Source organism: Pipistrellus kuhlii, unplaced genomic scaffold, assembly GCF_014108245.1.
Source record: "Pipistrellus kuhlii isolate mPipKuh1 unplaced genomic scaffold, mPipKuh1.p scaffold_m20_p_3, whole genome shotgun sequence".
Lineage (NCBI taxonomy): Eukaryota > Metazoa > Chordata > Mammalia > Chiroptera > Vespertilionidae > Pipistrellus > Pipistrellus kuhlii.
In genome coordinates this window covers 177,707,600-177,734,925 of record NW_023425529.1, presented here as the reverse complement: position 1 = coordinate 177,734,925, position 27,326 = coordinate 177,707,600, and the positions used below count along the sequence as shown (strand labels likewise).

The following is a 27,326-nucleotide window of genomic DNA, read 5'->3' as shown; positions in this document are numbered from 1 at the left end:
TGGCCTGCCCGTGTGCTCCCGCCGGACAGAGATGCTTTGAAGAGCTTCGGTTCTGGCAGGGACTGAGCTTGATCGGGCATTATTCTCCCTTGCAGTGAAATACGAGGAGTTATACTGCTTTTCGTTCAACCCCAAGCTGGATAAGGAAGAAAGGGAGCAAGGCTGGCTGCTGCTGGACCTCAGCGAGGAGTACAGGCGCATGGGCCTCCCGGGTGAGCACTGGCAGCTCAGCGACGTGAACAGAGACTACCGGGTAAGTGGAGGCGGGTGTTTGGTGGCAGCAGATCCTCCCTCCAAACGCAGTCCTGATGGCACACAGATGGCACACTTCTGCTCGCCCCTCCGTCCGTTTCCATCGCTCTTTATAGATGCAAGCGTGTGGCTGTCTGAGTCTCTCTTGGTGCTTGCTGGGTGAATGTCCTACCCGTTCCTAGAACCGGAAAGTCTGCGTGAGGAAACCGACAGGCCCCATGGTGGCACCCCCTGGCGGAGCCTGTGGTGGGAGCGCCAGCCAGGACCTCGCCTCCCACCGAGTCTTTTTATAGCGCAGTGAGTGATGAGTGGGGCGGCCACAGCGACGCCGATGGCGGTTTGGCACCAGCTCTGCTCTGTACTCACTGAGCTCGTGACTGGTACACAAGGTCACCAGGAGGCTTCCCTGGAGAGATGTGGAGAAATGTGTCTCCACTCTCAGAAAGGAGAATGGGGAGGAAGGGAAGCAGGAGGGGCACACCAATCCCATGCTCTTCCCGATGGTGGGCTTAGGGATCAGTGTCGGTTTCCCCATTCATTTTTATTTTTATTGTTATTTTACTAGAGGCCCCGTGCATGAAATTTGTGCACAGGGAGTTGGAGGGGAGGGGGGAGGCGGTCCCCTTAGCCCAGCCTGCACCCTCTTCAATCAGGGACTACTCGGGAGATGTCTGACTGCCAGTTGTCCCACTGCCACCCGCTACCGGCCTGATCGCCCCTCACTGACCCCGCCCTCCCCACCGGCCTGGTTGCTGCCAACTGCCCCAGCAGTCGGACATCCCTCTCACAATCTGGGACTGCTGGCTCCTAACTGCTCACCTGCCTGCCTGCCTAATCACCTCTAACTGCCCTTCCTGTCAGCTAGATCACCCCTAAACACCTCTGCCTGCCAGCCTGATTGCCCCAAACCACCCCCCGCCTTGTTGGCCTGGTCAGTCCTCATGGCCCCCCCTGCCAGCCTGGCCACCCCTAATTGCCCCTCCTGCCAACCTGGTTACTGCCAACTTTCCCCCCACCCCCGCTGGCCTGGTCGCCCCTCATGTCCCTCACCCCCATCAGCCTAGTCACCCCCAACTCCCCCCTGTTGGCCTGGTCACCTTTCACTGCCCCCCTCTGCTGGCCTGCTTGCCCCTCACTGCTTCCCCTGCCAGCCTGGTTGCCCCATGCAGCCTGCTGTTCAGTCATTTGGTCATCCCTCACCCTCCTGCTGGCCTTGTTGCCCCTCACAGCCTGCTGTTTGGTCATTACAGTGAAGGCGTCCTGTCCAATTTGCATATTACCCTTTTATTAGTATAGATAGATTTTTTTCCCCATCACCATTTATCCCCTCCATGCCCTCTTCCATCTCTTCCTCTACCCTCACAACCACCACACTGTTGTTCCTATTCATTTAAAAGAAATATTTTAAGTAATAAAAGTAATGTAAGAACATTGCAGAGAATTTACAAAAAAAGAGAGGAAAAAAATACACACCCACCACCCCATTTTCCCTAACACTCTTCTGTTAAGATTTAACATTTTCCTTCAGATGTTTTTCTCATCTGCATAGTTTAATAACTTTTTTTATATAAGTAATGTATTTCATTGTTTAAAATTGGAAAACACAGCAGAAAGGAACCATTTAAATACCTATAACAAACATGAAACCATACTATGTGTATTCTGCCTTTCTTCACATGGCAGAATGTGAGTATTTTTCGGCCAGTAAATATATTTTACATTGTTTAAAACATTATATACTATTACATCATAGGTCTATATCATAGTCGGTCTACCTAGTTCCAATTTTAGACATTTAGATTATTGTTATTTACCACTATTTTAAATAACATAGTGAGAATATTCTGAGAACTATGCCTTTGCCACATTGAAAATACTATTTTTAAAGAAAGCTTCCTATCAGTGGAATTTCTAGGACCGAAGGTTTGCACAAGATTTTGGACATATTGTCACCAGAACTGCAGGAAAGTTGTGGCAGTTTCTGTAAATTCCCAGGAGTTGTGTATGAGAATGCTTGGTTCTTGGTACCCTCACCAGTAAAGAGTTTATTCCTTTAAAAATCATTGGACAACTTGATAGTGAGGCAGGTGAATTTTCTCTCTTTTTTAAAAAATATATATTTTATTGATTTTTTTTACAGAGAGGAAGAGAGAGGGATAGAGAGAAACATCGATGAGAGAGAATCATCGATCAGCTGCCTCTTACTGGGGATGTGCCCACAACCAAGGTACATGCCCTTGACTGGAATCGAACCTGGGACCTTTCAGTCCACAGGCAGATGCTCTATCCACTGATGCTCTAAACCACCAAACCGGTTTCAGCTCATTTTAATTTCATATACATGCTTTGTATGTGCTGACTGACCATTTATAGCTCATCTCCTGTTAATTGACAACATTTCTGGTTACATATTTTGAATTTTGAGTATTTTCTTCATCCTTTTATAAGGATTTTCTGTATTGCTACACAGGATGTGTATTAGTTAAATAATCATATAACATTTTATCAAATGAATGTACCATAGTATACTTAAATTATTAGATATTTAAATTACTCATTTCTACAGCCATGTGAATTTATTAACTAATCATACTGTTAAATTTGAACAAATGCCAGTCTGATTGGCGTGAAATGGGTCTCAGTGTGATTTTATTTCCATCCCCTTCCTCACTAGCAAGTCTGAGCTGGTGTTTATTGAAGGTTCAAGTTGGCTCTTCTGTGAATTCATATTCATATTTTTGGTCCTTGTTTCCCCCTCTCAGGTTGTCCTTTCCTTGTTGATTTGTAGAAATTGTTTTATGTATTCTAGATAACAATCTGTTATCATGTATGGCTGTTGCAGTGATCTCCTCTCAGAAGGTATTTCTGTGCCGTTTGTTCCCAGGGTATCCTCTGATCCTCAGAAGTTTTGAGTTGTCAATCTTTCCAAATTTATTTCATGTTTTAGTATATTGTGTTTCCCCCCCACCACCCAATATTTCAGGTCTTTTTACTAACAGCACAGTTTGACACTGTACAATTTCAGTAATTACATTTTATTAATTACTAGAAGCCCGGTGCATGAAATTCGTGCACAGGAAGGGGGTCCCCTCAACTCAGCCTGCACTCTCTCCAAATCTGGATCCCCTCAGGACCTCTGGCTCCTAACTGCTCACCTGCCTGCAAGCCTGTTCTCCCCTGCCTGCCTGTTTGCCCTAACTCCTCTCTCTGCCTGCCTGTTTGCCCTAACTCCTCCCTCTGCCTGCCTGTTTGCCCTAACTCCTCTCTCTGCCTGCCTGTTTGCCCTAACTGCTCTCCCCTGCTGGTCTTATTGCCCCTAATCTCCTCTGCCTTGGCCCCGTCAGCGTGGCTTTATCGGGAAGGACATCAGGAAGGGCATCCAGAAGGTCGTCCGGAAGATATTCAGTCTAATTAGCATATTACCCTTTTATTAGTATAGATTGTTGCTGTAGCTTTGTAATAAATCTGGATATCCTACAGGCCAGGTCCTTGGATGTTGCTCTTCTGAGCATCTCAAATTCATAGGTTAGTTGGGATAGGATGGATAATTTCATGATACTGAATTTTCTTCATAATGTCACGTAAATCTAACACCCATAACCTTACACTGCAAGTAGCCATTTGGGGCCTCTTTGTCTCAGTCATTATAAAGTATCTGGCCACTGGGACCAGATAGCCGGTTCTCTCACTGAAGCCAACCGCTGCAGTGGATGGTGATGATCAGCCTGGAAACGAAAGGAAGGAAAACCCAAGGTTAGCAAAGAAAAAAATTTTAACAGGACACACCCTTGAGTCAGGAAGAAAATTTTGTGGCATAATATTTTCTTGGGAACCTGGGTTCTTCCTATTTTTAATGATATTTTCATCTGGAATTCGCACCACCAACATGACTCAGATTTAGTCACTTAAAGTCCTGCCCGGTAGAGGCTGCAAAACATGAGTCCCTTAGCATTGCTTTTCAAAAGGAACATGCAGCAAACCAATACTAACAATATGCCGACTGTGTTGAAACAGAAAAGGTGAAAACCCAGGGAATTTTCTGTTTTTACAAATATCATTGAAATAGGGGGAAAGATGATGCACCTTTATTTATTACCAATCTAGAAATATTAAAAAAAAAAAAAAAAAAGTTGATTCTTTCAAAAATTTTGAGACGAATCCTGCATTGGGAAGGTTGTGTCTTCATCTAGTACTTTGGTTTTTAACCTCATGGTTGAGTTGATGTTTAATTTTTCTTCCTTCCTTTACATGAGTTATTTCCTCTCACAAATTCTTTGAGGTCAGTGGAGCTGGAGGTGCCGTCTTATGGAGAGGAAGCTATTGTCCAGGTGGGAATGGCCCCAGCCAGAGAGGACAAAGACAGTTCTGCCATTTTCTGTTCACTGCTCTTGGGTAGGCTAATTACTATTATTGTCATCATCGTCTCTGTCGTCATCACTATTATCGCTATTGATAAGACACGGTGCATGGTAGTCTAACCCTCTAAAGCACATGTGTCAAACTCAAGGCCCATGGGCCAAATCCATCCCGCCAGGCCTTGCAATGTGGCCCGCACTGCGCTGTCATCACTGACTCCGCTGCGTTTCCATCACAATGACAGTTTATGATTGTTCAGTAAACCATTCGGCCCGCGATTTAGGCTGGATTTTAGATTTTGGCCCCTTCTCTGATTGAGTTCGACACCCCTAGAGTCTAAAGTAAGATTTTCTTTTGTGCCCAGCTCCTGAAATTATCTTTTATTATATAACATAATTGACATTCATTGCTAGGCTAAATTCTTAATCTATCTATCTTGGAATAGAATTTAAAAGTATAATCCAACCCAGTAATTTTTTAAAAAATTTTGTTCTCCATAGCTACGTTTCATGTATTGTTTTGATTTCTATATAAATCATTTTATGCTGCTCATATTCTTCTTCTTCCATGACATCATAAATTCCTTGAAATAAATGTTAGGTCCCAAGTGTTGAAAAGAAAAGTGATCTATGTAGATATATCTCAGTTCTTGGCAACCAACTCTTACTTCAAAGTGCTCAGTGGAGGGACTCGTCCTCAGGAAATACAGAGATCTGAGTAAGGTGCCTGGAATGGCCCCTCAGTTGGACCCTGTCTTACAATTCAGAATACATTCACTGGGAGATTGTAATCTGGCCAACAAAGATCAGGCCTTGAAGTCAACAACTCTTTTGTCTTTTTTACTGCCCCAGCACCTAACATAATGCCTAAGTGGTAGTAAGTGTTCAGTAATACCTGTCTGGTGAGTGAAAGAATTCCCAAAAACGATTCCTCTTGGCACGGCCAGCCCAGACACACGTAGGCACTGCAGGCAGGCTAATTCATTTAGTGGAGGTCAAAGAAAATTGTTTCCTTATTAATAAAAGATGATGCAGAACGCATTTTAACCCAATCTACTTCCATTGGCTGCGGCAATCAGTATAAAGAACATTCCACAGAAGAGCTTGCGGTGGTGAGCACACAGTAGGTGTGGAGATGATGTGGTACAGGACTGTGCACCTGAGATCGGTGTAATTTTGTTAACCAGTGCCACCCCAATATTTAATAAAAAGGGGGAGGGAAGCATTTGCTACTTTTCTGGGCTTCTCATACTCTCTCCGAGTGTTTGTATGTGATTTTTCCAAACCAGGCAATAGTTTGGGAATGGCCATGAGTGGGTTTCAGGATTTGTGTGGCAGACACTGTGCTGTGCGTCATTCATTGTCAGGATTTTGGCCTGTAACTGCGTGAGCCTGTTGCAAAAATGGCAGCAGCCAGTGCTACCTCGGCTTGTTTTAATTTCCAGCTGGAAGTGCTGTTGACTTTCGTGAACGCGGGATGAATTTACTTTTTTCAGCTTGGTTAAGCAGTTGTGCCTTGAAACCCGAGTTACCGGGCATTGTGAGCCTGACTGTTTTCCAAAGATGCTTTCGCTTCAGTTGGAGCTTTTCATGCAAGTGCTCATCAGAATGCCCCAGCTGCTGACCAAGAGACCCCACAGGAGAGCAGGAGGCCCCGTGACTGGCATCGCTGCGCTCCTGGAGCAGTGGCCCTGAGGCTGGTACAAGCCTGACCACTGTTGTCTGGGCTCGGGGTGGTGAGCTCCCGGGCCTTGCACCTGCCAGCCACAAAGGCCTGCCTTTCCTGCTCTGTGGAGAGAGAGCCCAGGGACCAGGAGAGGCAGGAGAGTCTTCTCCTCGAGGAGGGAGAGGACCCTGGGTGGATAGACAGTAGCCGGGTCCCTGAGTAGGGCGGGGCTGAGTGTCAAGGAGCGTGAGCTCTGGATGTCTGCCTTCTCTCTGGGTGCCGTCCCAGTTTCGGTCCACATCAGGGCCATGGGAGGCCATCAGAGGACCTGGCAGAAGCCCGAGTTCCTAGCTCACCTCTTGCTCCTCAGAAAGGCTGTGTGTTGCCCTGGCCGGTGTGACTCATGGGGTAAGGGCCTCAGAAAGGCTGTATGTTGCCCTGGCCGGTGTGACTCATGGGGTAAGGGCCTCAGAAAGGCAGTATGTTGCCCTGGCCGGTGTGACTCATGGGATAAGGGCCTCAGCCTGTGCACCAGAGGGTCACAGGTTTAATTCCTGGTCAGCAGCATGTACATGGGTTGTGGGTTTGCTCCCTGCTCCCAATCGGGGCACAGGCAGGAGGCAACGAGTCAGTGTATCTCCATCACATCTCTCTCTCCCTCTCTCTCTCTCTCTCTCTCTCTCTCTCTCTCTCTCTCTCTCTCTCTCTCTCTCTCTCTCCTCTCCGTTCCACTCTTTCTGAAAAAGCAATGTAAAAAATATCCTTAGGTGAGGTTTAACAAAAATAAAAAATAAAAAAAGAAAGGCTGTATGTTATAAGCATGCTAAAGCATCTCAACCATTACTTTCTTATTCTTAATTCACCCTATATAATAAAAGGCTAATATGCAAATTGTCCTCTCCACCACAAGTTAAACCAGGGGGTAGGGTTGGCTGGCCAACAGCTCGCAGCCCCTCCCCCCAGCCGGCCCTGCCCCAATCACCTTCTGATCGGCACACCCCCACCCCAATCAGGAGCAGAGCGGCCAGCCAACCTACCATGTCCCCTCTCCCCGGCCTGCCTGCCCTATCAACCCCAATAGGGGCAGGCCTGCCAGACCCCACCCATGCACGAATTCGTGCACTGGGCCTCTAGTTTAATCATAAATAACTTTGCAATTCCATGGTGTTGTTATAAGAAGAAAGTAGGTAATCCCCAACTTACTGAAAACAAACCCATTTCCCTTCTAAAAGTGTTATTTTAAGAAAATGTTACTGGCTGGATGCAATGACTGCATGTCTCCTGAACCGCAGACAAGCAGGTGTGGTCTGTGTGGTAATGTCCTCGCTCACTGACTAAGGGAGGTCAGACGCGGGGAGGAAGCCCGGTGTCTGTGGCTGTGATTCCAGGAAAAGCTCCCGGGTCCTCGTGGGCTGGGCCCCATGTTGTAGGAGCGGATTTTCCTCCAGAGCATCTGTACCAAAGCCCACGTTCAGGTCTGGTGATCGTCCCTAAAATGTCTTTGACAGGAGGCTGACATTACAAGTGGGGCCCTTTTCTTTCCCTCCTGCCCCATGTTGTTCTCCTGTCTGGTGACAGAGGGAGGCAGTGCAGGCAGGCGAGGGAAGGACCTTCGGGGAGCATGGTGGGAGCTTCCCAGGCTCAGATATCACTTCAGCCCCATCTCTCCAGCATGAAAAATGGGGCTTGGGGGGGACGATGGACCGAGGCCATCGGATAAAGCACTTCCACTGTCGCTATCCTGGCTCGAGGGGTCCTCTTGAAACGCCCAGGAGGGTGCTTGACTTCCAGGAAGTAGCCACTTGCTTTGGCAAAGCCCACAAACTGCCCTCGGAGCCGCCGTCACTTTGCCAAGAGAGGGATTGGCTGATGTCAAAGCACAGTGTGTCCGGCCACAAATCTGCTGCTGCTGCCGCTTCTAACACTGAGTCAGACCCAGTGGCGTATGATGTCCTTTGTCATGGTGTCACCGGGTTTCATCCTTCTACCAGCCCCATGGGGTACTATTTCTGACTCAGAGATCAAACCACAGCGCTCTGTGTAGGGGGACTTCCCAAGGTCACGAGGTCGGCAAGTCAGAGCCAGGTCCTAGAGCGCTGATTTCCGACTGAATCGCAAGATCCTTTGAAGGCATGCTAAAGCATCTCACCCATTACTTCCTTATTCTTAATTCACCCTATATAATAAAAGGCTAATATGCAAATTGTCCTCTCGACCAGGAGTTCAACCAGGGGGTAGGACTAGCTGGCCAGCAGCTTGCAGCCCTTCCCCCTAGCCAACATAGCTGTGTCCACGGTGGGAATCACTGCCAGGGCTGCATGGAGTGAGCAAACCATTTCTTATAAAATCGGCACAAATCATTTCTTATAAAACTGGCGCAGGAGAAACAAAAATAAGCTGCTTCATTGTGCCGGGAGTCAGAAGTCCACGTGAGCCGGGAGCTGGGGTGTAGGGTGTGGGGAAAGATGCGGGAGGATTCTTGAAGGAGATGGAATGAGGTTGGCCCGTGAAGAATGGATGGGAGGCGGGAAGGTCGAAGAAAGGAGTATGGAGGGAGGCCCCGGGGGCAGGCATGCACACAGTGTGTGCACGGACAGAGACGGGACAGCTCTGCTGGTGCTTGTGTTTCCCACAGTCAGACTATCTTTCTTTATATTGACTGACTGATTCTAGAGAGAGAGAGGAAAGGAAAGAGAGAGAAACATCGATTTGTTGTTCCACTTATGTATGCAATCATTGGTTGATTCTTGCATGTGCCCTGACCGGGGATTGAACCCACCACCTTGTTGCATTGGATGCTGCCCTAACCAACTGAGCTACCCGGCCAGGGCCGGGCAGGGCTGTCTTTCAATCAGGGCAGGCAGCTAAGGTTTCTCAGCTGCCAGGGTGCAGCATTGCCACGTGTCCCTTTGGATGGAAGAGCTGCCCCCTTGTCACTGTCTCGCCTCCCACGGGGAGTCCCCGGAAGGGGCCATGCACAGGGCAGGGGCTCAAGAGCATCTTACATCCCTTCGCTCTGATGCCGTCGACGCAGCAGCCCTTCCCTCATTTCTCTGCAGGGGCCTTGGGCTTTCCCCCAATAGCCTCCTCTGGGACGTTTCCGTGGACACCCACCTGTAAGTCTGGTGGGCGGGACTTGAACTCTTCGTGGCTAGATGGCCTAAAAGTCCTCTGTGCTTCCTGCGACAGGTCTGCGACTCCTACCCGACCGAGCTGTACGTTCCCAAGTCGGCCACCGCACACATCATCCTGGGGAGCTCCAAGTTCCGGAGCAGACGGCGGTTTCCTGCCCTGTCTTACTACAGCAAGGAGAGCCACGTGAGTCCAGCTGGCCTCTGTGCTGGCTCCGGGGCGCCTTTGTTATCACCAGCAGGCTTTCCTCCGGCTGTGTGTGTGCTTGCCTTCTTCTCAGAGGCCTGCGGGCATGGCCCTCCTGTTTCAAGCACGTTCTTAGACATTACCCTAGGTGATGTTTGTTATTTTCCAGAGTATGATTCATCTTTCACAGTGGTTCAAGATCATTCATTGTGAATTCTGAGTGTTTATTCATTCTGACGGGAAAAATAAATGGAAACCTTATCACCCTCACTTCTCAGCCCTTTGAACAAGATTTCCCAGTGACAGAATTGTGTTGTTTAGATAGTAGAGCCATTTGAACATGTATTCTCCTGTATGAAGCACATTTGGTACGACACAACACACCTATGCCGGGACCCTTAGCTCATTGCACTTATCTGACAATAAAATAATGGGACGGAGTCAGAAAACGCCTGAACTTAATCTCCGAGTGAGTGGAGAAAGGTGCCATGTTTGCTCACACAGATCCTTTGCAATGCCTCTCTTTGAAAAGCACCTCGAATCCACTGCCCCCCCCCACTTCTTCTTTTTAATGGCACATTTTTGGAATGTCTCCCACATATGAAATATTTGCTTATGGAGAATGGGTTTATTTTTTAATTAATTAACCTTTTTTTAAAAATCCTCACCTGAGGATATTTTCCCATTGATGTTTAGGGAGAGTGGAAGAGAGAGGGAAAGACAGAGAGAAACTCATTGATTGGTTGCCTCCTGCATGCGCCCCCAACCAGGGCCTGGGCTGGGGAGGAGCCTGTTACTGAGGTGCATGCCCTTGACCGGAATCAAACCCAGGACCGCTTTGGTCCTCAGGCTGATGCTCTGTGCACTGAGCCAAACCAGCTAGGGCAAGAATGGGTTTATTTTTTTTTTTAACATGATTTGTAAATGCTAGAATTAGATGTGTCTGCCGCCAACAGAGCCACGCTACAGTGGCTTAAACAGGGTGGAACTTCATTCTTTCTCACCTAAAACTCCAAAGGCGAGTAGTGCAGGCCTGAGGTTGTGGCTCTCCACCACTTACGGGTCAGGGACCCATGCCCCTTGCACCTGTCTGGTCCGCCACCCCGGGGCTTGGCCTCATCGGAGGGTATAAGAGATGACTTCAGAACCAGTCGTCATCAGCTTTTGGGGGAAGGGTTCTGAAACGGTCACGTGACACTTCTGCTCACATCTGTTGGTCAGAACTGCCCAGAGCAGGTGAGAAAACACAGTCTGTGGTAAGCATGTGAACAGCTAAACGCTGTGGTTCCATTTCTGTGGAGGACAAGAAAACAAACCTGGGAAGACGAGAATGGTCTTTGCCACCCACGTTGGAAGCTATCTGACTTTTAGCCAGGTGCAGAAGGTGGGCTTTCCAGCTAGATAGTATGTCTGTGGGTTCAGAGCCAAGTGCAGCTGTAGACCAAGTGTGTCAAAACTCGCGCCCTGGGGGCCGCATGCCTCGTTTGCTAGTATTTGGCCCATGTTAGCCTTTGAGTGTGACGTGCTTGCTGTAGACGGCTGCAGCATGTGTGTGTGTGTGTGTGTGTGTGTGTGTGAGAGAGTGTGTGTGTGAGAGTGTAGACGGCTGCAGCAGGTGTGTGTGTGAGTGTGTATGTGTGTGTGTGTGTGAGAGTGTGTGTGTGAGAGTGTAGACGGCTGCAGCAGGTGTGTGTGTGAGTGTGTGTGTGTGTGTGAGAGAGTGTGTGTGAGAGTGTAGACGGCTGCAGCAGGTGTGTGTGTGTGTGTGTGTGTATGTGTGTGTGTGTGTGAGAGTGTGTGTGTGAGAGTGTAGACGGCTGCAGCAGGTGTGTGTGTGTGTGTGTGTATGTGTGTGTGTGTGTGAGAGTGTGTGTGTGAGAGTGTAGACGGCTGCAGCAGGTGTGTGTGTGTGTGTGTGTGTGTGTGTGTGAGTGTAGACGGCTGCAGCAGGTGTGTGTGTGAGTGTGGATGATATGCATGCGCCTGCAGGCAGGGAGGAGGGTAGGTCCGCCAGGTTCCAAAGGGAGGCTTTTGCAAAGCGACTGCGAGCTATTCCCAGAGCGAGCAGCGGCCTCGCGCGAGGCCCGCTTTGAAGGAAAACACTCACCGAGCGGGGTGAGCTCCGTTAGCTGAAAGGCCGTGAGTGATCGTATTTTTAGTTACACTCACTGCTCTGAACTGGGGTCTAAAAATGGCGAGTATTTTATTAATGTCCCTATTATTTCACTCCAAATATAGTCCAACCTTTACAGAACTGGAGCAATGGTCAGAGGCAAAGGAAAAATGTGAATCCTTTTTGTAAAAGAAAAAGAAATGATGGAATGAGTAGGGAAGTTTACGATGCTGTGCTTGAAATTAGGATGCCAGTAACATTTACCTGTGGGTTTTTGTTGTTTGTTTGTTTGTTTGTTTTTTTGTAATATATTTTATTGATTTTTCACAGAGAGGACTCTGTGATAAAGGGATAAAGACTTAGAAACATCGATGAGAGAGAAACATCCATCAGCTGCCTCCTGCACACCCCCTACTGGGGACGTGCCCACAACCAAGGTACATGCCCTTGACTGGAATCGAACCTGGGACCTTTCAGTCCGAAGGCCGATGCTCTGTCCACTGAGCCAAACCGGTTTTGGCTGGTTTTGTTTGTTTGTTTGTTTGTTTGTTTGTTTTGTGTGTGTGGGGGGGGTTGTAGCATCCATTTATAGAGAAACAAGAGGGGGCCTTTTATTCTTTTATTGTGAGGAGGCAGGGATGTGCTGGGTATTTAAAATGTGAGTGTAGTGCTGTCTGACTGCTTTTTATTTTTCTGTTCCGAGGTTCTTGGGAAAGGGTGAGCATTATGAAGGGCAGGTGTGGAACGCCTCAGAATAGGATCGAATTGTTTACAAACTGCAGAGCCCGGCTTCCCCTGCCTCCCCAGACCCCACGGCTCCCCAGGTGCCCGGTGCCCTCGTGTGCTATTCTGTAGTGCGGTGTGTGCATCCTCGGACAAATGCTCACCATTTAAATGTTTCCCTCCCGGCACACTCCTCTGCGAGAACCTAAGAAACTGCCCCGTGGCAGCTGTCCTTAACTCTTTAGCCCAGATCAGGTATGGGGTAGAGGCAGCTCAGAGGTGCTCTGTGCAGTCAGCTTCCCCCGAGCAGGGGCAGAGCCTGCCCCCTGGTGGTGGGAGAAACAGCCCGAGACAGGCTCCCTCCGTGAAGGCCAGGAGTGGGGACTGCCTTTTCCCCATTGGACGTACCTGCCCTCCACCCCTTTGGTTCCTCCCTCAGTTCCCCCTCCCCCTGGTCCTCCCCCAAGCTGGCCATCCTTCATCCATGTCAGACCCTCCGTCCCTTCCCCCCCTCACAGCCATGGGACGTGTGCTGAAAGGCTGTGTGGTTTGCTTGGAGTCACCCAGCTCAGAATGTCAGGGCAGAGATGCATATGCTCCTTTGCCTCTCACCATTGTCCTACCAGACAGTCCAGGAACCGTGTGCAGGAGGCTGGTGGAGGGGCCCCAGGGTCAGGCCAGCAGGGAGACACGACGGTGGGATGGAGGTTGGGGGTGGTGGAGGGACGATTGGGTGGCCCACGGAGAAATGTGAATCTTGGAGGACTTTCTGGAGGAGGCAACCACTACCGGAGGGAGGGCCCTTAGGAAGACGACAGCGTGACCTCAGAGCTTGGCTGTCTCTCTCCTCCCAGCATCCCCAGTCCTCCGGCAGCTTGTAGGAAAATGCACGGTTCAGGTGTGGCATCCAAACCTGGAGAGTCGAGATCCTGTGTTTCCACAGCAACCGTATCCTTAACAGCATCCACTGAAGACATTATTTGGCTGCAGGGGAAAAAAAAATAAAATTTAAGCTGGAGCAACCCGGCCAGCCTTTCGCTCTCCTCCAGCCTTTCGCTCTCCTCCTGGCGGCAGGCCGGGAGTTCCTGGAGCCACCTCCGCTCGGCCGGGCTGCAGAGGCGCCCAGCCTGAGACGGCTGCCCGGCTCCGTGCCTGGTGGCTCTGCGCGGCGGGTCCTGCCACGGTCCCCGCCCGCCCGACGATGGCAGAGTCAGGGAGGAGCACCGCCCTCCCGCAGAGGAGTGCCAAGCTCCCCGTTTTATGGGGAACCTGAAACCCTAGCTGCCTCGTCCTGGGCTGAGCCTAGGGACAGTTAAGCCGTGCCTGGCTCAGAGCCCGATGCCTCTTCCTGGAGAGCCCGTGGCGTGGCACCCCGAGCGGGCTCCACCGGGGCTATTCTCGGTTCCCCCGGGCCCCATGCCTCCATCCTCACACCCAGGAGGCTCACACCCTCGGGGTAGAGGATTTGAGTCATTCCTAGATTGGTTGTACTTGGTGACTCCAGCTTAGTTTAGATATTAAAATATAATCTCTCTTTTTTAAAAATATATTTTATTGATTTTTTACAGAGAGGAAGGGAGAGAGAGAGCGAGCTAGAAACATCGATGAGCGAGAGTCATTGATCAGCTGCCTCCTGCATGCCCCCTGCTGGGGATGTGCCCGCAACTAAGGTTCATGCCCTTGACCGGAATCGAACCCGGGACCCTTCAATCCGCAGGCTGACGCTCTATCCACTGAGACAAACTGGTTTCGGCTAAAAGATAACCTCAATCCATCAAAGGAACTTGGCCACAAAAACTAAGTTCTTTAGCTGTGAGGCTGTACCTGTTCTTGCCTGTGAATACCACGGAAATGTGCGTGCTGTTACACATATTATGGAGCAACACAACATGCTCTGTTGGAATCGAAGACTAGGAAGGTTGCAGAATAGAAGGCAGGTTGAGCCCAGAGGAACCCCTCGCTTCCGTCCCTCCTGGGTGAGCCTGGGTGTGTGCCCGCTGCCCGTAGGTACCCACGCCAGGGCAGCCATGGCTCACTTCACACTCAGAAGTCCCTCCTTCAGGATTAGACGTGGTCTTGAGTGTTTGTGATGTTTCTAAATGGGCCAGTAAAACACGATGGCAGGCATTTTAAAATATTTGTTACTACTCGCCGAAGCCGGTTTAGCTCAGTGGTAGAGCGTTGGTCTGCGGACTGAAAGGTCCCAGGTTCGATTCCGGTCAGGGGCATGTACATTGGTTGCGGGCACATCCTCGGTAGGGGGTGTGCAAGAGGCAGCCGGTCGATGTTTCTCTCTCATTGATGTTTCTAGCTCTCTATCTCTCTCCCTTCCTCTCTGTAAAAAATCAATAAAAAAAAAAAAAATTTAAAATATTAGTTACTAGTGGCCCGGTGCACGAAATTTGTGCACATTAAAGGGAGATTAATTAGAGGAAATAGTTTAATATTGCTATTTGCCCTTTCTCTATAACAGAAGTGTCAGAGATGAAAAGAAAATTAATAAAATGGATATGAAAACCTTTCTCTTGTCAGAGTCTGGGGCGTACCACGGGACCCAGAGTCAAGTCCCCGCCCACCCACAATATGCCTCAAAATCGCTTGAGACCCAGACCAGCGGGTAGCTGGTCCCCCCCCCCCCCATTGGGCTAGATCCAGACCTGGCCAGTCCCACCCTTGTCAAGCCCCATGGGGGCTAGGGAGGACATAGCCTCAGGTCCCTGCTGATTGCTCATTAAGGCTCCTTGAAGGAACTTGGCTTCAGCTGTGGGTGCAGCCATCTTTGTGACAGAGTGATGGTCAATTGGATCCCATCCAAGCATCCGTACACCTTCTGATTTCCCGCAGAAACTGATGCACAGCCAGCCACTGCGGGGGCCTACGTGAGCCGGGGCCGCCTTGTCAGGCAGCCCGCCCGGTGGGTCTCCGTGGTGACCGTCCGTCCGTTGCACACTTGTCTGACGCTGCTGTGTGGCCCTCCCCGCAGGCCTCCATCTGCCGGAGCAGCCAGCCCCTGTCCGGCTTCAGCGCCCGGTGCCTGGAAGACGAGCAGATGCTCCAGGCCATCAGGAAAGCCAACCCGGGGAGCGACTTCATTTACGTCGTGGACACGCGGCCCAAAGTAAGTGTCCCGTCTGGCCATTCGGACGCGCGCCTTTGCAGCTCTGAGTCGGGGACTGGACCCAGGCAGAGCGACGGGCTGCCTTCCCCGCTGAGATCGCTCCTCCCCTTGCACAGTCAGCACCCGGCTGCTCTGCTCTGCAGGCTGCTGCCCGGCTCCTAGGCTCCTGCTCTGATACTCCCCCTTGTGCTGGACACACAGTGCATGCACCACATATGTGTTGTTTAATGTTATAGATCACGCTCCTGAAATTTCTAGGAGAAGAGATGAAGCAATCCCCAACCCTGCGCGCGCGTGCACACACACACACACACACACACACACACACCCTCATAGACGCAGACAAACAGTATGGTGATTGTCAGAGGGGAAGGGGGCGGAGGGAGGTAGAAGAGGGTGAAGAGAGGATAAAGCTGATGGGAGGAGACTTGGCCTGGGGTGCTGAACACACAGCACAGTACACAGAATCGTGCACCTGAAACCTGTGGACTTTTATTAACCAAACTCTATACGGGTGTTAAGAACAGGTCACTGCAGACATAGTCCGTACTCTGGGTGATGTGAGAAATTATGAGAAGTGGACGCTGTCTAGTGCGTAGACAGCTAGACCCTGGCCATTCTCAGTGCTCCCCTGAGTCCCGTTTCATCAGGGCTGTGGCTCATGGCCTGGGTCGCTCCACTGGACGTTTTCCCGGTGTGAGGCCGGTGCCACACGCACACCCTTGCGTTTCTGGTGGGAGTGCGGCTGCAGGGCGGGTGTGCGGAGCAGAGAGGGTGCCCGGTATAAGACAGGTGTCCCAGCCAGACCCCGTCCCAGCAGAGGATACGGAAGGGTTCCCTCAAAGCACTACGTGTAGACGAGCTTCAGACGGGAGGGCTGGAGTGGGCTGGGGGACACTTTCTCTGCCTGAAGCCTTTCACCTAATGATGCCAGAAACTCTCTGACCTGCTGTCCTTGTCCGAGATGTGCTCTGCTCCTTCTTTCTCAGCTGGACTGCCTTCCCTCCTCTTCGCTGTGCCTTTTGTGAAGGACAAGTACAACTATTCTTTTATCTATGTGTGTCTGTATATTTTATTGATTTCAGAGAGGAAGAGAGAGATAGAACATCAATGATGAGAATCATTGATCGGCTGCCTCCTGCACACTCACTCCGGGGGATCGAGCCCGCAGCCCAGGCACATGCATATGCCCTGACCGGGAATCGAACCGTGACCTCCTGGTTCATAGGTCGATGCTCAACCCCTGAGCCTCACCAGCCAGACTGTTCTGCTCTCCCTAACGGTCAGGGTCAGGAGAGACTCCAAGGATGTCTGCTTCTCAGTCATGTACACTGAAGACAGGACAGAAAAGGAAGGAAAGATGGGGGGCTGGACAGAATCGGGGTGCCCTTCTCCTGTGCTGTTTCCCCAGGTTTAGGTAAAGGCAAACTGACTTGCCTTCTCACTTAAGGGCCGGTGAGCCAAGTGTATATATACCGTGTTCTGTAAATCTCCCGGGAAATGTGGCAGCTGGTGAGCCGGGCACAGGCCAGATTTAAAACGAATTAATCCAAAGGATCTGATTGGAAGGGTATATTTAGCACCGAGTGTGTTTACTCTCCACGATGAGATGTCTCATGCCGATCCCTTAGAGAAAGCTGGTATCGCTGCCAGGGGTGCCCTCTCTGCATGTTTACCCACACGCTCCACGTGAGGCTTAAACTGCTCGCTGAGAGCTGTCATACCTTCCAAGACCCTGTCTGTCCATCTTGGTTCAGAGTGTCGCCCTCGGCAGCCTGAAGACAGAGTCCATGTCTGTTCCGGCGGGTGGGCAGTGGCAAGTGGGATGCTAGAGTGAACTCAAGTCCGTGTGGGTCTCCGTGTTAGCGAACTGTTCGCCTCCTCCCCCAGGATCCCACATACATGAACATGCCGTAGGACGGGGGTCTGCAAACTGCGGCTCACGAGCCACATGCGGCTCTTTGGCCCCTTGAGTGTGGCTCTTCCAAATATACCACGGCCTGGGCGAGTCTATTTTGAAGAAGTAGCGTTAGAAGAAGTTTAAGCTTAAAAAATTTGGCTCTCAAAAGAAACTTTTTTTTTTTTTTTGATGATGCAACTTTGCTGCTGAATTTTTTTTTTTTAGCTGTAATAGGTGTTTTTTTTAAAAAAAAAAAAATTATATGTATACATATCTTACCATTGCTCCCTCCACTCCCATACATGCCTTCTCTCCCCAGAGTTTTGTGTCCATTGGTCATACTTATATGCGTCTCAAAAGAAATTTCAATCGTTGAACTGTTGATATTTGGCTCTGTGGACGAATGAGTTTGCCGACCACTGTTCTAGGAGACTCAGCCCTTGGCCTCTTATGCCAGGAGGCAGTGATGGTCAGTAAGTGTTATCCAGGAAAGCAGGGACTACCAACGGAGAGAGAATTGCAGGCTTGTCCAGCTTTATAGACATGTTTACCTCTTATCACTCTCCACAGCGCCCTTCCCCAGGCCGAGCCGTGGGAAGGAAGAAGAAAAGGCAGCGGGTGCTCCAGGCAGTGCCCTCCCCCGTCCGAATGGCCCATCACGAGGGGCAGATCATTGTGCGGCACGTATGGGACGGGAGTTCTCAGTGGAGTGGGACCGAGGTTCCCAGCTGAGTGTCACTCTGCGAGGGTGTCCTTCGGGATGAGAAGGGAGGAGGCGCCGTGATGGGCAGTAGCTGCAGGAGGGACACGCATCCCGTGTTTTCATGTTTATCGGACGATGGAAGGCTCTTTATCTCAGCAGAGACAGGGAGGCAGAGAGGACAATCACTGGACACCCCGGGCTGGGACGCGGCCCAGCCCTCCTGCCAAGGTCAACGTCTCTTCTCCATTCCCAACGGCAGGGGCCCGGCTCCCGTTAGGATTCAGGTGTCGAATGTGCTCGGCTGAAACCTGAGCCTCGGAGCTAAGGCAGCGGCCAGGCTGACCTTTAACTCGATCGCAAGACGAGCGTTGACGAAGCTTTTATGGTTTTGCTGTGCTCGATGGGCTGGTTTAGGATGAGGGGAAGAACCGGGTTCTTTTTCTTTCCATGTTCAGACTGCTCACCTGCCAGTGTCATCTCGCTAATTGATATTTACTTGGGGGACGAGCCAGTCTTGGCTCCTCACCGAGGGCCTGTCCTGTGCCAGGTGAGGACATAGACAAGGCCCACAGCTCCCGGAACTTGTGCCCCCCAACCCCCCTGCCAATTCCAGCGGGTCTCGGTGTCATGGACACTAACTCGCAGAGTTTTCCATTAAACCTGCTTGGAAGCCTTCCGTGGCTCTCCAGGGCCACAGATCAAGTCTGAGCATCTCCATCGGCCTGTTTGCCAGGCTCTCAGAAGATTTTCCAGCTTCTTCCCTTGCCGTTGCCACCGCACACGCACCTCCCACCTCGCCGCCACCTCGCTGCCACGGGTGGGCTCCCGACACCCACCTGCTCCTTTGGTTTTCACTCCCCACCTCCTGTCGTCCTCGGTGTTTTGTCTGGAATGCCCATCCCTTTCTCTCCGTCCTTCCCGATTATCACCGTCCGTCTCCAGTCTTCCTTCTTTCATGAAACACCCCCCTGGTCCCGTGGCCGCTTGGGGCTGCTCCCGATGTGAGCTCCTGCCGCCTCCGGCTCCAGTCACTGAGCTCCCGCCCAGCCCTGCCACGAGGTGCTATGAGCTTCCCTCCCGCTCAGAGATGAGCGTGTGGCGGTGGAACAGCGTCTTGCTCATCTTTTCATTGTGCCCACTGCCTGGCACACAGTGGGCGCTCACTAAGTGCTCGCTGAGGAAGGAGTAGGCTCCTTTTGTTTCATCGAGGAGCTCTGCTGAACGTAAAGATGCTGAGATGACCCAACAGCCGGGTGACGTTCGGTTAGAAACAGGGGACCTCTTTCCACTTCTCATTTGTCCGCCGTGTTTCTTAAGCGTAAACTGAGACTGGAATGTAGTTACCTTCCTTGTTTTATCTACCTGGGGATTTTTAGGAGCTGAAATAAAATAGGTTTTCCTTAGTGTTTTTTTGTTTTTGAAAAAAATCCTCGCTGGAGGATATGTTTTCTATTCGCTTTTGGAGTGAGTGAAAGGGAGGGAGAGGGAGAGAAGACAGAGAAGAGCGAGAGTGAGAGACTGAGAGTGAGAGTGAGAGAGTGAGAGTGAGAGAGAGAGAGAGAGGGAGGAAAAAAGAGAGGGAGAGAGAGAGAGCACGAGCTGAAATGAAGTTCTTACCCAAAGAGATGGGAGACCACATTAGATTGACTACTAGTGTTTTGTTATATAAGGGACTTTTATCTGAATACATATACTATATAATTACATAAATTATATGCATAATTGGTCCAGTGGTCCAGGATAGCTTCTTGAATTTTTTATTACTTTTAAAACTGTATTTCCTGCTTTGAGGGTTCCACTGTTGCCACCTTATCATATTAGGTCCCGTGAAATGCGTAGAAACCTTGAGGAAGTACACTTTGGGTGGGAGGCTAAATAGTGCCACCTTCTGTTCACTGTGAGAAGTGCCATTGACTTTCAAGAGGCCACCTTGTGTTGCTTCTTTGCTTCTAAGACTACCGCTAAACTCTCCCAGGTTTTAGGCGATCAACTACGTAAAAATGTGAACAGACTCCTAATTATAGGTTATAATAATAATAACTATGAAAGTATTTTGGATTTATTCACTGCACTGTTTACGAGGAGTGCCTCTGAGCAGGTACTCTTGAATTATTCCAGCTAGAGAATAACCCTAGGGTTCAGGTGGCAGGAGGGCACTCACCATCGCCCTGGGAATCGTTTTGTTTTAGGAAGCTCGCTGTAAAGGACAAGCCAGTGGCTTTGGAAAATAATTATACGAAGAAACGTTCCCCCTAAAGTATGTAAACATTTTAAAGCATGAATGTACATAGTCTTAAAAATAACATCATTTTAATTTTTTCCCCTGGATTAAGTCCAAAGCCTTTATTCCTGTAGCATGCCGGGGAGAAAGGTGACAGTCTTTAGTGCCTCGGAAGAGGGGGTCTGAGGGGCCGCCATGGCCCAGCTGATGTCACTTGAGCGACATCACGGAGCAGGGCCCCTGTGGAAATGGCGCGCACCTGCGGCCGGTTCACACTTCGCTTCTAAAACACTCGGCTTCCGTTATTTAAATTACGAACTTCACGTAGCTTCTTTGTAACAAGGATTACAGGAGCCCCTGAGGTAGTATTGATTTTTTTCTTTTTTCCCACTGAAACAGGAAATTATCTTTAGGACTATTTCACTACTAGAAGCTTGGTGCACGAATTTGTGCAAGGTGGGGTCCCTCTGGGTGGTCTGCAGGGATCGGGCCGAAACCCACAGTCCAATGCTGCCTGCAGCTCGTACCATCCCGGCCCCACTGTGCCTGCCGCGGGCTCACACCCAATCGCTCCCCATCAGGAGAGGCTCAGGCTGCCACCAGCTCTCACCAGCCACGAGCCCTGCATCTGGCGCCCTCCTCAGGGGAGTGGCCTGTGGGATCTGGCTGAAACGGGCTCTCCGACATCCCCCAAGGGGGCCCGGATTGCGAGAGGGCACAGGTCAGGCTGAAGGACCCCGTTGGTGCACGACTGAGCTGGGGAGGGACTGCGGGAGGGCTCAGGGGATGTCTGGCCCATCTTGCTCAGTCCTCATCGGCTGGACTCCACCAGCAAGCTAACCTACCCATGGGAGCATCTGCCCCCTGGTGGTCAGTGCACATCAGAGCGAGCAGTTGAGCAGCCTTGCATATCATTAGCATATTACTCTTTGATTGTTCAGTTCTGTTGTTCAGTCTATTTGCATATTTATTACCCTTGTATTATATAGGCTTATTGTATAGAGTAGATTGAAATTTAATATAATTTAGTCCACATAGGAAGACAATCCTGGGGAACGATGTGGATAGGGACTGGCGGGCAGGCCCCCTATCACTTGCAACCTCTGTTTTTCTTCTGTAACTTTTGCCAAATTGGAAACTGTACCTTCACAACGCCCGCCAGCCAATCAGGAGTGAGTATGCAAATTAACCCAACAAAGATGGCGGGTTAATTTGCATACACAGATGCCTAGCAGTCGGGGGTGTTCAGCACCACCCCAGCTGCTCGGGGCTGCTGGGCAGCACGGAAGGCGGAAAGGCGGCTCCGGCCAGAGCGAAGGAAGTGCTGGCAGCCAGGACAAAGAAGGCCCATTCTTGCACGAATCTTCGTGAATCGGGCCTCTGGTTATGGTCATAAAAGTGATTCCAGCCCTCTCAACAGGCCCCCAGATGGAAGTAAGGTGGCTAGAGGACAGGCCTCTGCAGGCAGCGTCTGCACGCCCTCTTCTCATTGCACCCAGTGGTTCCCGCCCGAGGTTTACTTGGCCGTCTGGACGATCCTTGTAGGCAACCATTCCTGTTTGATAGCGTGCTTCCTGGCGGCATGAGGCTGGAGGAGGTAACCATGTAACCCGCAGGCCTCACACTGGCACTCACCGTGTCCGCTGGGACTCCTCCACCGATCACAGGTTTTAATGTCTGATGTCTGTGTACGTGATCAGGGCAGGCTGGTTCCGTCCTATTTGCTTTGGCCCCGGTGACAGGGAACGGCGAGAGGCAGTTCACCCGTAGAACGTGTATCCATAGAACCCTTCCCAGCTCAGTGTTGCCCATGTTGACACATGTATGTTGTCAGGAACAAGCTCAGCATGCATGTCTGAAACTACACAGCTCAGTACACCGTTCCCGTGATGTAAAACACTGCGGATGCTGCTCGGGATGGCTGCCGCACGCCCCAGCGGGTTCCTGTCCGGGATGTTAGGGGTGACTGTTCTGTGTTGCCGACCCCTGCAGCTCAACGCCATGGCGAACCGTGCTGCCGGGAAAGGCTACGAGAACGAGGACAACTACTCCAACATCAAGTTCCAGTTCATCGGGATCGAGAACATCCACGTCATGAGGAGCAGTCTGCAGAAGATGCTGGAAGGTAAGCCGCTTCCTGTGCACAGCACTGAGAGAGAGGAGGAAAAAAAAAAGGCAGTGGAATGTTTTCGTGCCAAAACGGAACGAGATAGCCTTCGCATGCTAACACTGTCTTTCTACCAAGACGCTGTTTGCCCCGCGGGTCACGTTGGGAAGCAGGTCCGATTGCGGTGACTTTGGTTTATTTATTTTTTGTGTGTCACGGGGACGTGGACAGCAGGCAGGCCTCTCCCTCCTAATCTCAGTTTGAGCCTCATCCAGAGCGGCCGCTGGTTCTGGAGCAGAGATGCGGTCCATGAGCTGAGTCGATGGGAGGATGCTGGGGGGTCCCGATCCCCATCTGCACAGCGGCACCCCAGGCAACGTGCCCACAGCTGAGTGACACCCACTCACCCCTCGGACCCGGGCACCAGGGCACACACAGACACGCGGTGGAGGGCGTTAGGATGACAGATTATGTTACACAGAGGAATCATTCATGTGGCCAAACGAGCCGCACGCCGAGGAGCAGAGATTCTGCATTTCAGGCGAAACCAGCTGCATTGTGACCGTCAAGGCCCAAGGAGGAATCTGTTGGCACCGTCACCACTCCTGGTTCTCGTGGGAACTGGAAAAAGGGAGGGCGTGTGTCCCGGGGACCGGCGAGGCTGTGAGCGCCGAACGGGCCCCCGTGGGGAGGCCGGGGAGGGGGCGCCCCCGGGGGGAGGCCGGGGAGGGGGCGCCCCTGGGGGAGGCCGGGGAGGGGGCGCCCCTGTGGGGAGGCCGGGGAGGGGGCGCCCCCTGTGGGGAGGCCGGGGAGGGGGCGCCCCCGGGGGGAGGCCGGGGACGGGGCGCCCCCGGGGGGAGGCCGGGGAGGGGGCGCCCCCAGGGGGAGGCCGGGGAGGGGGCGCCCCTGGGGGGAGGCCGGGGACGGGGCGCCGAGTGCCGGGGCCCAGGCTGTCTGAGCAGGACAGGCGTGTGCGGGACAAAGGAAGTGCTGGGTGGTTTTCTCCAGGAGGCACCCGTGCTCTCCGTCCTTGGGGGGCTCTGCTGAGTGGGGACAGGCGGGTGCGGTGAGGCCTAAGGGTGGGGCTGGAGGGGCCTGGCTTCCATCCTCTCTCCGGGTTCCTCGGGCCGTCCGTCTCCGTCGCGGGGCTGTGTTTGCTGTGAAAGGAAGAGGGTCAGACTAAGGATTTCCAGGGGCCCTGCCAGCCGTGACGGCTGTGAATCTCCAATGGAGGCCCCTGGCCGCAGACACTTCCGCACTGAGCATTGGAAAGGTTAGAACTGTGGTCAGCAAGCTGCAGAACACGCGGCTCTTTGGCCCCTTGAGCGTCATTCTTGTACAGAATACTATGGCCTCGGCAAGACTATTTGAAGAATTGGCGTTAGAAGAAGTTTAAGATTTAAACATTTGGCTCTTAAAAAATATTTCAGTCGTTGTACTGTTGATATCTGGCTCTGTGGACTAATGAGTTTGCCGACCACTGTGTTAGAAGAACGTCTTTGCTGCAGGGGGAAACAGCCCGGCCCCAGAGCCCCAGAGCCGTCTCCTCTGCCGTCCCAGGGAATTCGGGGAATCCCCATGTCAGGTCACGGTGACCGTGCTCCGAGCCGCCCAGGCCTCTGGAGATTGTCATTCGGCAGCTTGGCTGTCCCCGTGCGTTTAAGGTTCAAAAATTGGACTTGCTTGGCCCTGCCGTGGAAAGGGTGGTCTAACTGTAGTATGAGGAGTGCTCATTATTATCAGATCATTGCTGCTCTTTTATGTTTCTTTTTCTAAAGTTTTATTTGTTGACTTTTTATTTGTTTTTTTAATATATTTTTTTAATATATTTTTTATTAAATTATTTTTGTACATATACCAATGCCCCCCCCTCCCATACATACCCTTCCTCCCCAGAGATTTGTGTCCATTGGTTGTACTTATATGCATGTATACAAGTTTTTCGGTTGATCTCTTATCTCCCCCAGATCTCCCCAACCTCCCCGCTGTAATTTGACAGTCTGCTTGTTGCTTTACTGTCTCTATATCTATCTTTTGGTTTGTCAGTTTATAATGTTCTTTATCATTTTATTGATTTTTTACAGAGAGGAAGGGAGAGAGAGAGCAAGAAACGCTGATGAGAGAGAAACGTCGACCAGCCGCCTCTTGCACACTCCTCACCGGGGATGAGCCCGAAACCAATGTACATGCCCTTGACCGGAATCGAACCCTGGACCTTTCAGTCCGCAGACCGACGCTCTACCGCTGAGCCGAACCGGTTTCGGCTATTTGTTGACTTTTTAGAGGGAGAGTGGAGGGGGGGAAGACATGGATTTGTTGTCCCACCTCAGTGTGCATTTATCAGCTGGTTCTCGCTGGGCCCTGACCGGGGGTGGAGCCTGCAGCCTTGGGGTGTCAGGACACCGCTCTAACCAACGGAGCCCCCAGGGCCTTCTTTCTGTTCTTCAGTTAGTGGTTTCATCAGCTGACTTTTTAAAAAATATATATATATTATTGATTTTTTTACAGAGAGGAAGGGAGAAGGATAGAGAGTTAGAAACATGGATGAGAGAGAAATATCCATCAGCGTAAGTTGAAACAAACAAACGATAGGAAGACATTTAAGCTTGCTCTGGTAATTTAAAAAACGAAACTTAAAGCTTCCAGTTACCATTTTTCCCTTAGTGTTTTTAAAAACGAAAATATGTGATAAAACTGGTACTTCGGATATTTCTGGGGTCATGAAATTGGCTTAAAGAAACATAATACAATATATTCTGTTTGGAGAGACATACTGTATTTTTACCAGGTTGCCTCCCCTCGGGGGCTAACCCAAAATATGGTTTAAAAAAAGAAAGCCATAACATGCCTATTTTTATAATGGAAGTTTGGAGGCCACAGGAATGTCTACCCGTATTTTCCCGGCGTATAAGACAACCCCCTAATTTTACAGTTAAAACATAGGTTTAGGCCTATATTCGCTGTATAAGACTACCCCCCACTTCCGAGGCAACACCAGTTCTTTTTTTAATAGACCGCCTCTCTGACTCTGGCCAATCTGAGTAGGCTTTTTTTCGTTTCAAAAGTCGTCTTATACAACCGGAAAATACGGTAATAATAGTAGATTAAATAAATTTGCTCCATCTCTTTTTTTTATTGATTTCTTTTCTTCTTTTTTTTTTTTTTTACAGAGAGGAAGGAAGAGGGAGAGAGAATTAGAAACATAGATAAGAGAGAAACATTGATCTGCTGCCTCCTGCACACCCCCTACTGGGGATGTGCCCACAACCAAGGTATATGCCCTTGACCAGAATCGGACCTGGGACCCTTGAGTCCACAGGTCGACACTCTATCCACCGAGCAAAACTGGCTAGAGCAATTTTGCTCCTTCTCTTAACAGAAAATTTTACATCCATTAAAAATTATAAATGTTAAGAGTGTATGTGTACATTGTAACATGGGAGAAAGTGAGAAATTCAGGCTGTAAAATTGTACGACTACTCTGATTTACTCCATGGTAAATCATATCTATGAAGAAAGACTGGGAGAGCCGAAACCAGTTTGGCTCAGTGGATAGAGCATCAGCCTGCAGACTGAAAGGTCCCAGGTTCGATTCCGGTCAAGGGCATATATATATTTTTTTAATTGATTTTTTTACAGAGAGGGCGAGAGAGTTAGAAACATCGATGAGAGAGAATCATCAATGTGCAAGAGGCAGCTGACCGATGATTCTCTCTCATCGATGTTTCTAACTCTCTCCCTCTCTGTAAAAAAATCAATTAAAAAAAATATATATATATTGTTTTTACAAAAGAAAGACTGGGAGAGACTGTCCAGCAAAAATAATTGTATTAGCATGGAAGGATGACAGGCCAGTTTTTAATTTTTCCTTCTTTATTTACTAAAGCAGAGGCCCAGCAATCACATGAGAAGGGGCCCACCTCCTGCCGTGCAAGGAGGCACCCCGTGGGGGGCCGGGACCCGCGCCTGACTCACGCAGCACTGGCCACCGTGCGAGTCAGGCCAGACCTGCACCTTGGGGGCTGGGGCCTGGGCCTGTGTCCGCTCCAGGGCTGCCGGCGGGCAGGCCACCACCACCACCCCCCCATCTCCATCTCCGCCCCAGGCCTCACTTGCGTGCCAACCTCCTCCTGTCTGGTCATTACCGAGTCCCGGCCTAATTTGCATATTACCTCTTTTTATTGATATATATATGTATATATAAAAATAGATATAGATAGATACTCTCTGTAGTTGGCTTATTGCATTAAAAAACAAACACGCAGTACACAAGTACACATTATCTCCCAGGTTCTGTGAGTGAGGAGTGGGCATGTCTCATACAGGTTTCCCACTTCAAATTCACACCTTTGCAAAGCAAATTCACACCTTTGCAAAGCAAATTTGCTTGCAAAAGGGTGAATCTGAAGAGGAAAACCTGTATCTAAAAGGGAACCAGGGTCCCCCCGCCCACAATCTTAAAGGCTGCAGTTAAGGCGTAGGCCAGGCTGCGTCGTCATCGGGACACTCGGATGAGAAGCACCTGCTTCCGGGCTCATTCAGGACGTTGGCAGCATTTGGGTGAGGGCCCTGAGCGTGTGGCTGCCGAGGGGAAGGGGGCACCCTTAGGTCCCAGGCCGCTGTGCTCTGCCGTGGGCGCTGCCAGGCTGCCCACAGCACGGCCGGCTGTTCTCCAAGGCCTGCTTCTCTCGGGGTAGAGTGTGGCCTGCGGCATTTACAGAGATTTTTATAGTCAGGTTTTAGGAGTGCGTCCTAACCAGGATGACGTAACAAAGCCGAACCCGAGCCTGGTACTTTCCATGGCGGCACGGTGGTCTCGGCTGGTTGGCTGCTTCGATATTGTCCAGGAT

General features: G+C 50.6%; 1 protein-coding gene and 1 long non-coding RNA gene across 2 annotated transcripts in view; one reads left to right on the top strand and one right to left on the bottom strand.

The window, feature by feature from the left end:
* The window catches only part of MTMR7 (myotubularin related protein 7), a 90,867-nt gene that overhangs the window by 44,858 nt on the left and 18,683 nt on the right, over positions 1-27,326 (top strand). Inside the window, exons 4-7 of the mRNA XM_036454676.2 lie at positions 96-253; positions 9,463-9,591; positions 15,411-15,545; positions 22,362-22,494. Of these exons, the coding sequence (XP_036310569.1) occupies positions 96-253; positions 9,463-9,591; positions 15,411-15,545; positions 22,362-22,494 (555 nt within the window). The remainder of the gene's footprint in view (positions 1-95; positions 254-9,462; positions 9,592-15,410; positions 15,546-22,361; positions 22,495-27,326) is intronic.
* LOC118728301 lies at positions 25,568-25,999 on the bottom strand. Its single transcript, XR_004990860.2, has 3 exons — positions 25,854-25,999; positions 25,696-25,701; positions 25,568-25,601 (listed from the first exon to the last, which is right to left on the bottom strand). It is a non-coding gene; the product is annotated as an uncharacterized LOC118728301 (long non-coding RNA).